This window comes from Atractosteus spatula, chromosome 25 (genome assembly GCF_055471065.1).
Source record: "Atractosteus spatula isolate fAtrSpa1 chromosome 25, fAtrSpa1.hap1, whole genome shotgun sequence".
Lineage (NCBI taxonomy): Eukaryota > Metazoa > Chordata > Actinopteri > Semionotiformes > Lepisosteidae > Atractosteus > Atractosteus spatula.
The window spans coordinates 13949262-13961811 of NC_142730.1; the positions used below are offsets into that span (position 1 = coordinate 13949262).

The 12550-nt window shown below is 37.7% G+C and overlaps 1 protein-coding gene across 1 annotated transcript in view; it reads right to left on the reverse strand.

Moving 5' to 3' along the window:
* The window catches only part of sema4ab (sema domain, immunoglobulin domain (Ig), transmembrane domain (TM) and short cytoplasmic domain, (semaphorin) 4Ab), a 90083-nt gene that overhangs the window by 17480 nt on the left and 60053 nt on the right, over positions 1 to 12550 (reverse strand). The window contains exons 3-6 of the mRNA XM_088905573.1: positions 10481 to 10641; positions 7019 to 7081; positions 1418 to 1516; positions 428 to 539 (exon numbers count right to left, since the gene is read on the reverse strand). Coding sequence (XP_088761699.1) covers positions 428 to 539; positions 1418 to 1516; positions 7019 to 7081; positions 10481 to 10641 — 435 coding nt within the window. The remainder of the gene's footprint in view (positions 1 to 427; positions 540 to 1417; positions 1517 to 7018; positions 7082 to 10480; positions 10642 to 12550) is intronic.

A 12550-nucleotide genomic window follows, 5' to 3' on the forward strand; every position in this document is an offset into this window, starting at 1 on the left:
GACTCTCCATATTAATTAAAAATATCATGGCAAATATTTGGTAAAAATACCAAATGCTATTCTCAAAATGAGTAGGAGTGTTACCCTGGTGTCCTTGCCAAATTTCCCTCTGGCCTTTACCAATTATAGCCTCCCAATAATCCCCATCTCTGAACTGGCTTCAGTTCTGAGAGCTGGTGTGTGGGAGCAGACTTGTGCACTCTGACTGCTGTTGCATCATCCAGGTGGGGCTGCACATTGGTGGTGGTGGAGGGGAGTCCCCATGACCTGTAAAGTGCTGTGAGTGGAGTGTCCAGTAAAGCGCTATATAAGTGTAACATTTTTTTTTAAATACCATGTTATCTTAAAGCAGAGTTTTAGAATGATTTTCTGTTAATAAAAGACCAATACACTCTCATAGTTTCTAAGTGATTATTGGAAAGCTTACCAACAATGATAGCTGTGTGTTTCTGATAGGGATCATAAGGACATCGACTTCTGCCGTCCTCAGTAATCTGTGTACCACTGCCATCATTCACAAAAGAGAAGGTCTTTGTATCCTGGAAGAGATCAGATGAAAACTGCTGCTCAGTTTAGTTTAGGATAAGAGATCTCTAAGAGAAACCAGGTTGCTGTTGTAACTCAGTGGTGTTGATATACCATGGTGGCAGCCATTGCTCTGCACCAGAAATTCCAATCCAATGCACCAATAAGGTGACAGGGACATTGTCTATAGGTGGTGTGGGGCTGCGCAGCCTTTGACGTGGGAAGAGATGGGTGGATCACAGGGGGCAAGTCGGAGGAGTCTGCCTATATGCAAGATGTGAAAAAACACAAAACTGGCTATTCCAAACCAGTTATGTGTAACAACAAGTGACATATTTAATGACAATGGCTTCAGCCCATCTCAGCATGAGGGAGTCTGCTTCACTCCCAGGATTTTCCTGTTTCCTGTGTTTCAGACTCTGTTCAGCCCTTTATGTTACCATGTCTTCTGGATATGGGAGTAACCCCACGTGGATGAGGGAGAGTGTGACAGTGTAAAACTGCCAGTGTAGAGAGCTGGTCTTTAGCACGGCGCAGCTCTCTGCTGACTAGGAAGTGGAGCTGTGCGTGCAGAGACAGGGACGGTCAGAGAGATACGGGCAGGGGCAGAGGCAGAGCTATGTCTCATGACCATGCATTATATTTTGTCAGGTCATCTGATGTATCTTCTTATTTTATTTTAAAAAAAAACTAATTAAAATTAAAAACAAGAAATGTTTATTTTCTGAGACCCTAGAATGTTTGTGAGGTAGATATGGAGAATTAGGAGTAGTGTGCTCTGAGTTAAGCATCTGATCCTTATTCATATAAAAGCTAGTTTAAATTTGTACAAACAAGAATATTCCAATAAACACAGGGTTATTTAAATTAAGACAAAAGACAGGCAACTTACAATGTAGGTGCAGGTTGGACTGAATGCATATGTTCCGCAGGCATAGATATGGGTATCATTGAGGAACAGCAGAACTCTGATGACATTTATACACTCTGTCTGGAAAAAAAGAAAAGTACAATCACTGACACTGAAAACAGCGAGATAAAAATAAAGAAGAGAGAGGGACAAAAGAGCCAGGCGAGCGAAGTTTACCGAGCTAGTTAGCACAACAGAAAAAAAAGTAAAGGTTACGTTATCTGCATCGATTGTGAAGCACTTTTTAAAAAATGACAGTCACAAAACTAGGCTACTTTAGTTTGTTTAAAACAAGAAATTTAGATATGCTGTTTCAATAAATGTTGATCAAGTGAATGTTCGAATATCGTTTGGTGTAATTTCTAATGGACCGGCTTCGGGTAAAAAAAAAAGCCGACCTGTGCATCACTAACGACAATAGACTGCTGCAGGGAGGCATGGACATCGCCGCCAAACTGTCTCATTTTCAATGTGTGACATCATTTCATTCATGGTGCATAAAACTAAAACACTGAAGCTATAGGCGCTGATGGGGAGAATGAAGAGGCGAAGTGGTCTGCTATAACTCAAGCTTCATTAAAATACAAAGGCAACAGCCAAGGAGAATGAATGGAAACTTTGCCCTTTTGGCAGGCCCTCAAGCCAGCCAAGCCTACGACTAGGCTGGTTCTCGCCCCATTATTGACATTACTGACCAATACCCCATTACAGTCCCCTTAACGGCTGGTGAAACCCCAATACCTAGAACCTAGACACAAGTCCCTCCTTCTACTATTTACAGCTTGCAGTTCTTAACAGTGCTTCTGGGGGGGTGGGGTAGCTTTGTAGTGGACGGTAAAATATTCTTTCCTTTGACTTAAACAGCGTAGACTTGCTTTAAGAAAGCTGATTAGGTAAGAATATTTTGGTATTTCTAAATATCACAACGTGTCCAAAGTTAAATTATATAAACAACATGAAAGGGCAAATGTGTATACTGTATACAGTGGGAGTAAAAACAGTTAAAAACCTTAAAATGAAATCTTATATATTATAATTATAAGCGAGAATAACAAAGTGGTATTAAAAAGACCACTGAAACTGTACTAATGTATCTGATCATTATTAACAGTATTAATTTATTAATAGTAAATAATAATGTCAAACTTCTTGCATCTTTTGCAGTCATTTGTTTTCTCCGGTTTTCATAACCTTTGCTTTCTTATTAAAACGCCTATTTATGAGACACAATGTTTCAGATGTCAATAACATTGCAAAAAATGACAGAGCCTTCAAACCACAGGCATTTTAAAGATTGCAATTTGTTCACAGCTTTTATTTAAACAATATCTAGTACCTGGTTGCATTTTAGAAACCTTAGTGTGAATAAAGCGGATCCCAGGTGTAAGTGGGTTCATAACGCGAGAATCAGTCGAAACATTCAGAAGTTTCTCAAAAACATAAAAAATGTAAAATAATATTGTATGGCATGATGGTCAACTAATTCCCTGAATTTTTAAAGAAAATCAAAAATAAGAACAATAACGTGTCCCAGCCTAAATGAGACATTGCATGTCTTTAAAAGCCATAAAAAAACAGGTTTAGATAGTTAAAAACACCTTTTATGCACGAAAAATGGGTGATTTTTCTTCCTTGTGATCAGCTTAGAATATTTGTGTAAGCTTGAAGTTTTTTTTTTACTTTTTAATTAAATGTTTTAAACACTTTAATTGTGTAAACGCAACATGTGTTTCGAAAATCACATTTTCCCCTATCCCTGTGGTGTGAACCAGATCAGCAGGTAATAAGATGAATGAATGAACCTCCAGACCATCTCCTGGATACTCAGAAATGAGGGATTGTTTAGTGCCAGCCAGCTAGCGCATTACCACCTTGCAGCAGGGGGGAGGGAAGTGGGCTTTAATTTCACTCTCCATCAATACACATTCCCAATAGTCACTGATGCAGCTTTAGCCAAGTAATTGTTGGTTTAAATGTCTGGTTTTAAGGGTAGAATGTGATTTTTTGTGTATCTTGTATTTGTTTTAGTTTGTAGTGGTGCTTTGTATTACAGGGATTACAGTACTACAGTTAGTTTTGCGGGTGATTGTGGAGTCCATTGGGGTTTTCAGTTAAGAGGATGTTACTCTGCGCCTGACTTTGGAGCAGTCTGAGAAATGTCACAAGGCAGATGTTTTATCAATAGCAGGTTTTAGTCTCTCGGTTTACTGGTTACATAACAGATTTTAAACTGAGTAAGGGATATACCCCCACACCCCAGACAGGCAAAGGTAATAAAGGTGATAAAAATCCATTCAAAGGGGTGCAGTGTGTTAACACAAACTCTGCTAACAGAACCACTTATAAGAGCCCGGTGACTTTCTGCTTACATGAGAGCTACAGTAAAGTCAGACAGATTTTAAATTCTTTAAGCAACATAAGCTGTTTGTCAAATTCACCTACTTTACTTTGCGCAGTACATGACTTCTGAAAAGGTACCTTTTTCTCTCTTGCAAACTCATCAAAGGTTTCTCCTTTATAATTCTGAAACTTGCCTCAGGGTACGATATGCCTCAAGGACTCATTCATAGTATTGTAGCGCTCTCGGGTTCACGTGCGCCCCCACCGCTGGGGACTCGAACCCGGGACTCCGGCGTTACTCAACAGGGACCCAGCCAGTTGAGCTAAAGGGAAATCTCCCGTCAGCCTGACAGCTGCGGTCCCTGCTATTCACAGGGAAGGGCAGTGATGTCACCGTGCTGGTATGCCGGCTCGAACAACCTGCAATGGCGACCGTATGCATTACACTCTCCCCCGCTTAATTCGCCGTCCTCGGCAAAGGGCCCACCCCGCTTCTGACACCAGTGTAACGCATACTGCCGCCAATCAAAATACCCAGGCCCTCCACTGGGTCTCGCCTCCTGCTGTTCCACACCAGCGAATCCCATGAAGTCAGATCCACAGATATACAGAAACAGTAGCACACACGGAAATGAACGTCAGTGTGATCGTATACAGTATAAATATACTGTATATACAGTATGATACCATATGGTTTCAAAGCCAGTACAGTGCAGTATGTGTGAAATATTTTTCTTAATCCAAATTTAAAGTTAAATTTCTCATTGCAGCTCATCCTTGGTCACTCATTATTCATATTATTAATATCGTCTGTATCGCATTAACATTGAATGTTCCTACAAGTGTAATATAGAGGCAATATACAGTGCAATGTGTCTCCTCTATAACTCTTCAGTTTACAGAAAAATTCCCCCAGAGCCAAACAACATTGTCCAACAAAGCCCTTCTTGTGTCTAATTTCCAGGGAATAACCCTATTACAAAAGGGAACAGCGCATCAGTCCTTGCTTATGGTTAAACAATACATACGATGTCCAGTGGAATTTCAGCGTTCGATTTTCTGTAATCTGTACAGAACTGTGACGTCCCATCAATGTTTGGTACCAATAAACGAGGGGACTTCACAGACTATCTTCAATGAAATAAACCACACTCCAGTAAATAATGTACAGTAAAGCACCTTCTGCAACGCTTCTAGTTTAGCAAGATTAGCGCGGTGAACACATTGTTTAATGGGGGTGACATTACTCACGTCTATATCACTGTCCAACACAGGTTTGAGTCGGTGTATCTGTTAATAAAACAGAGCTTCCTCCAATAAATTTAACTACTGTACAATTTCTTTTTCCGTTTCAGCGAAATGAGGGGAATACAGAGTCAAATCAGCCAGGATCTCGAAGTTTAATAAACGAGCGCTTATTCTTGTTCATGTAAGAAGAATGCTGTCATTTAGACTGTGTACATTAATAAACAACAAAGAGTCACTGGCTCAAAGGTGTAACATGTCTTCATTTCAACATAATGATAAGCTGTTCTCTGGTTACTGGCAATTGTAAAAACAACCCTTCTTCCCTCTTTTGTTTAACTTAAATTCCGTGAAGAAATCCTTAATCGCGAAACCATCACGTGTAATATTATATTATTCATCCAGATACACACTTTCACGCCAGAGCCAATTTGGCCAGAAAAAGCCTTCCAGAGTAAGTCTTTGGATTGCGCAGTACTGTACAGTACAATATACGGGTTAGAGTTTTAAGTTTAAAGTTAAATTGTTGGCTGATTACTGGCTACTGAAATTTGGATTAAGACAAAATATAGATTTTCTCAATTTGGATGTAAACCTGAAAGAGACACATTGTGTTCACAATAAGCTATAATGTTGGACTACTTTTATACTGTATATCCGGCTATGTAAGAAACAAACCTAAAGTAATTTTCTGATCAGGCATTAAACCACCTGGGTGCAGCGCACCACATGACAGTCCATTGCCCATTACCACTATAAAGACAATAAAAGTAAAAAAAAAGGAATGTCAAAATGTTTCCAAAATGTCCACCTGTGATATTTTAGCTGCTTAGTTACATGACTCCTGATTAATATAACTATCAACTGGTATTAAATAAACTTTTTTTTTACAATAACAGAAAGTGGTGTTCTTACTACATATTCTTAGAAAAGGATAAAACGTTATAATTTTTTATTTAAGTACGGTTTATAAACTTTATAATGTTAGAACAGGCACGTTAAAACCATAACCCACTGTAAGTCACCAAGTTAAAGACTTTGATGCATAAAATATTTATGAAGAAAGTGGAATACTGTTGTGTTCTTTTGTCCAACTGAGCAATCTTGCTTTTTTTTTACAATATACCTGCTTTTTAATCAGTTTTTAGGTGAACTGTCTATCACACCTCAGTAAGGCTTGACAGTGTTGCTGACACTCCCTTTTTAAACCAGCTTTCAAAGCTATTTTTTGTTAGAAAATGTACAAGAAAAGCTCAGTCATTTTATACAGCACATTTTATTTCAGCTATGGTATTATAATAATAATAATAATAATAATAAACAACTTTATTTTATATAGCGCCTTTAAAGGTGGCTTCTCAAAGCGCTTTACAGGATGACAATAACAATAAATAAGAAGACTACAACAATAAATAAGAAGATTTCACAAGATAGGAGACAATTATAACAACAACACAATTATAACAACAATACAACAATAACAATAGAGGAGACCGTGAAAGGTGGTATTAAGAAGAGCAGAGGGGTGAAGAATGGAACTAGTTAAGTAAAGGCTTTTCTGAAGAAGAAGGTTTTGAGTCTGGATTTGAAGGAGTTTAGAGAAGGTGACTCTCTAATATCCTTGGGCAAAGAGTTCCAGAGCTTGGGGGCATAGCAGGAGAAGGCCTTGTCGCCCATATAATGTAGACGGGCTTGGGGGACAGTAAGGAGAGCAGAATTTGAAGAGCGGAGGTTGCGAGGTGGGGAGTAGGGCGATAAAAGTTCAGACAGGTATTGAGGTGCCAAGCCATGTAAAGCCTTATAGGTGAGCATGAGGATTTATTTATTATTATTGCTTCAGAAACCCAGTGTGGACAGATGTGACTTAATTAGACTGTGTAGATGTTTCTAGATTAATGTAGATAATACAACTTTTGATACAGGCCAGATATTAGATTCTGAACACATTTTTCACAATAAAAATATGTAATCTCTGTTATTCACCACATGCAGTCTTACCTCTTCTTTTTTCCCTTTTTTTGAGCATTCTTCAAGTTTCTTATTAAATGTGGTCCAGCTCAGCTGCAACACAAAACATGGAAAAAAAAGGTTTAATATCAGGCACTAGGAACTGACTGTTTCCAGCATGCAGTGTTTTCTTCACATTGTTAGTATACAGAGATTTAAGAACATCTTAATCTCTATCACAAAGTGGGACTAAAGCACAATATATTTGTGTGCGTGGTGATAGAGATTAAGATGTTCTCAAGATGTTTATAATTTTAAATTTAAAATTTTAAAAGTTTAAAATTTAAACATCAAATTCAAGGTTGCAGGGAGCTGAGTCTATCTCACAAAAAAACAGGTACAAGGCAGGGTACACCCTGGGTGGGGTATCAGCCCATCTCACAGCAACTAGTATATTTAATTTAACTATTTTCAGTTTCCCTGGTTGTTTACATGATTGTAAAAGTACATTCTTTATACAGACAGATGTAGAAAACCCTTTTAAATATAAACACATCATTATGTTTCCTGATGATTGTCATGGTCAGTCTCTTACAAGAAGCAAACATCATGGTCCTGTGATTGAGTATTTTGTTGAATGGTGTAACAGCTCCTTCCTTCAATGTGTTGAAAACCAAATATACAGTATGGTCATTGATTATAGAAAGTAATCACCAACTGCAAAACCAACAGTCACTGAGGAGCAAGAAATTGAAATTGTTAACATTTACAAATATCTTGGCAATATTGTTGATTACAAGCTAACCTCTGAGGAAAAGATGTGTCCCATGTGTAAGAAGAGCCAACAGAGATTGTTCTTCCTGAGAAAACAGTGCTCTTTTTATGTGTGTAATACATCTCCCACAGTATACTTTATATCTAGATACATCATGATAGTATCTATCTCAAACACTGATTAACCCAATTTCTTAGTTTTTTTAATAAATTGTGAAGATTACTTAAGATGCTAACTTGTTTTTGCTCATCTTATGCATGCATGTTTTTATTTGTTAATGGGTTCATGTTGTATTAAATGTTTTAAATGTTGTTTTATGTCTTTTACTTGCAAAGCAAATTTTCCATCTGGGGCAAAAAAATTGAAATACATTATAAACTAATGTATTAGTTAGTTTTAATGCACTAGTATGTTAGTAGGTACACATCCTAGAGGACTGCCCAATCCACAGACTCAGTGAGGACTACACACCCCACACACAGCTGGACCAGAAGCTATCGTTTGGGTCAGGGAAGAAAGTAAGGTGGTGTGACCCCGTCTTATGACTGTTTTGTAATCTCTGTACTATGCAAAGGAACAAGTAACGTGTTAATTCCATGCTGAAAAGAAAAGAAAGGAAACACAACGTTTCATCTTGGGAGCCTTCTTCAGGTGTGAGAAAGACAGGGTAGATAGCAAAGATTAAATAGCACAGAAGAACAAAAGCTGGAAAAGTGGAGGAGGAGGGAGAGGGGAGAGGCAGAGAGGCCACTCAGGAAGTGCAAAGTGGAGAGGGGTGGAGAAAGGTGTAAAGTCAACCCCTGCATGAGAATAGAGAAGATCACACGAAAATAAGTCTATCATTGAGAGAAGGGGGAAGGTGTGAACCAAGTTTCAGGATGAGTTTCCTTTCTTTTGTGTTTCTGCTCTCGGAGTTGAGAAACCCCTCTTTGAGAACAGAGATCAGTCTGAGGTGATCACGGCTGTCTGAGGTGAAATGAGAAACTATGGGCTTGGAGAAACCTTTAATCTTCACAGCCCTAACATGTTCTCTGAAGCAGTCTCCTAGTCTCCTTCCTGTTTCCCCAATGTAGATAGCTGGGCATTTTTTGCAAGAGATACAGTAAATAAGGTTGCTGGAGACACAGGATGTTGTCTGGGTGATCCGGAATTGACCTGGGGGGCCCTGAATGAGCATGTTGTTAGATATGTATTTGCAGGTGATGCAGCAAGTTCTGTTGCAGGGGAAGGTGCCTGGTGGGGAAGATTGCTACTTGAACTATCTCTGTACTATGTACAGTATAATGCAATTAGCATGTAGACTACGAAGAAGACAAAATGCACAAGTCACAGTCCCGAAGTTTGTCCTTAGAACCTATAGTCAATAAGCCTTTTTTATTGTTAAAATAAATTAATGAAAAAGACAGATTTATCCAAATAAATTTACTTAAAATATAGTCAAAGATAGTTGCTTCTGGCAGGCTGTTGCACAAAACTGTGACTGATTTCATTTACATGCTGAAACAAGTACTTTGGATCTTCACTTTCCTTTCTAAAAAAACAGAACTCAAATGGAGATTTTCAAAGTCTAGATAGCAACAGATCTTCAGTTATGAAATATCTGTTGTGGACTGATTCTGAACATTCTGAAGACGTGTTGGTTTGGACCTTTGTGCTTTTATCTGCTTTTGACACCAAGTTATAATACAAAAAATCATTTAACTTGTCAATATGTCAATCTCTGAAGGGGTCTTTGAATTTTTTGCTCCTGTTCGCTTGTTCCTGAAAAATTCTAACTGTCCACTACTTTACACTTTCAGATATTTAAATGGTTACCTGTAAGATGCTAGGCTAAACAGGCAGAACAACAATTATAAAATTAATGTTACAAAGGTACTAAAATAAGAAATATAGTACATGAATACTGCAACAGAACAGAACAGAAAAATAAAACAATGATCAAATAGCAGAAAAAACAAGTATATTCATATTATATAATTTCCATAACAATACCATCCATTCATCGATTTCCAAAGCATCCATTAATTTTTCTAACCAACAGACACACACACCGCTGGGCCACTTTTCCAGGAATCTAATTTATTAATTAAATAAAATTAATGTTTTTTGACTGTGGGAGGAAAACAGAGAACCCAGAAGAAACCCACATGAACTTGGCCATAACTGACAGGATGTGTCATGACGGAATACATTTTAACACTGATTTTACTGATTCACTGATGTCTGTGGTGAAGACACACCATTACATAAGTACAGTATTTTTACAGCCTGAATTGAATTTCTTTTTCGTTGTTCATTTCTATACACCAAACCAGAGAGGATAATTAGCTGTTACCCAAGTCTGCATACTTCTTGTAAAATTACTTACATCAGCTTTCTCTTCCATAGCACAGCACACTCAGTAAAAGGCCTGGTCTTATACTACTTTGCAATCTTTTGGATTTAAAGGACATACTACAGTATGTGCTGGACCAAGAATCATTCTGGTGGAAAAGTATGTTTTATAAATGCCAGTGAGAGTATCAATAGATATGAACAGAAGAAAGAAAGTTGCAGAATCCCAAATAACTCAAGCAGCTGAATAAACAAGCATGAGATAAAACAAGTAGTGCAGCTACAGGCAGTGACAATTTTTTTAAGTGATCAGATACCTTCCATAGCAAAAACCTTTCATTCACCCTCCAAAAAAACATTATTATGATTGGAAAAGCACATATCCAAAATGTCTCCTCTCTTACCTTTTTCACCACTGTCATGACACCTGGCTGACTGACATTCAATGAGAGCAGTGCGTCCCGGGCCCCAACATATAGAATATCACCATCATTACTTAGCAGAAGTGTGGTGGTGTTCTGAACACTTGGATCCTTAAACCAGGACAGAACTCTGCCAGGGCTATCTGTGAAGGCAATGGATGATATTGTGATGTCATGCTGACAATATAACAAAATATGGGCAAAAAGACCTTAAAAAAAAGACAAAAAAATAACAACAAAGGAGATTACAGCTATATGCATATTCATCATGTCCTCACAAACCACAACATTTATTTTGGGAATATCATTCAAATATTTTGGTAACAATTGTCAAACCAATAACTGGGGTCACTTGTACATGTATATAACCCAACTATACGGCAGTGTTAGGGACTATAAAGTCTCAACTTATAGCAAAACAATGTACCAAAGAGAATTGTTCCCCATAAAATTTATGTAAATATGCAGGGTTTGGGACCGTAAGAACTGAAGCTATGCCCATGCAACATAAAGCAGGAGGCTTTACCAATAAGAATTAATGGAATAAAGCGGTAACATACCAAAAATGAGAGTGCTTGTTTAATAGTGTCCCATTATAAGTCCATGTTACTTTCCTAAATAATGCAACTTATAGCAAAATGACTTAGGGAAATAAATGTCCATTAAGAATACTGTAACTGGCTTGAGATACATTCACAACATATAGTTCAGACACAGATATATACAGTACATTTAATGTTCCAATAAAAATAAATAGAAATAGAGTCACCAACTCCTTTTGATTTGTGGTCTTATCTTTTGGTATCTTGAAAAACAACATAAGTGCAGAGATTTTATTTCCTTGAGTTCCTCAATTCATCAACTAATAACAGAGAGTAAAGAGAGGTCCTGGTAGAGGTCTGTCTCTCCTCAGAGCTGCCATTCACTCTGCACCCTGAAGAAAGGTCCTGCTATACCAGTATCACTGCTATTCTCCACAGACAGTGACTGCGCATCTCCAAGTCACCTGATTCCATTGCTCACATCTTGTTATGAACTAAGGATTCTCATCTCTTTAGGCTTTTCTAAACCAGATGTGGTCAATCTTGGCATATCTTGCATATAGCCTTCTCATTTTAAACTCCTCTCTCACTTCCATTCGGCTCCACCTAATCCTTATTATATTCGGTATTTTCATGCCACCTTAATCATGAGATTAATGATTAATTCCGTAATTTACTGGATTTAAAATTCAAAATCCCGTAATGGCATAGAAAAGAAGTGCCAAGGCTGATCATCCTACACTGTACCCACTTGTTTTCACAGAACATAAAGTCCTTCAGTTTCTAACACTGCTTGATCAACTAGAACGCCCTGTTTAAACCGACAATGCCGAATTCACTTAGAGATGACATTATTTCAAATTTAATCTTATTTTATACGCCATGCCAAAAACTCCTTCACATCTCAGGACCTTGATTTGAGATTTACGAGTCTGTAAGAATGGAACAGGTTGTGTGCATCAGCACTGAACAAAATATTCAGTTTTTAGAATCTTCACTCAGACACTCTTCCTTTTCAACTGAGCATTTTACATTTCTTTTAGGTTCTAAATTTAATAGCGGCAACCACAACACTATGTGACTGCTGCTCATAGCAAAGACTAATTGTGATGTGTTTGTTTTATTTATATCATCTTCATTCTTGTAGATCACGTGGCATACCTACAGTAGCTCACTGTGACCAGTTACTTTTTGCATTCTTTTAAATATAATTTCTGCAACAGCAAAGCCTCCAGAAGACCATTTTACATGCACCATACCTTGTATATGTAACCACTGTGGATTTTAAATACATCTACAGTATAGTGGTGTACAGAGCTCTGCATGAGAATTAAGAACAGAATAAAGGTCACAAAGCATGAGGAGGTACTGTATATCATGCACACATCACTCATTGTTTGTGCATATATAGCTGTATTTTAATGACTCAATAATCCAATTCAGAATTTTTCATTTTTAAGTGATTTCATAGAAGACGGGTGTTTGTTATGCTATCAGCTATTCTGGAGAC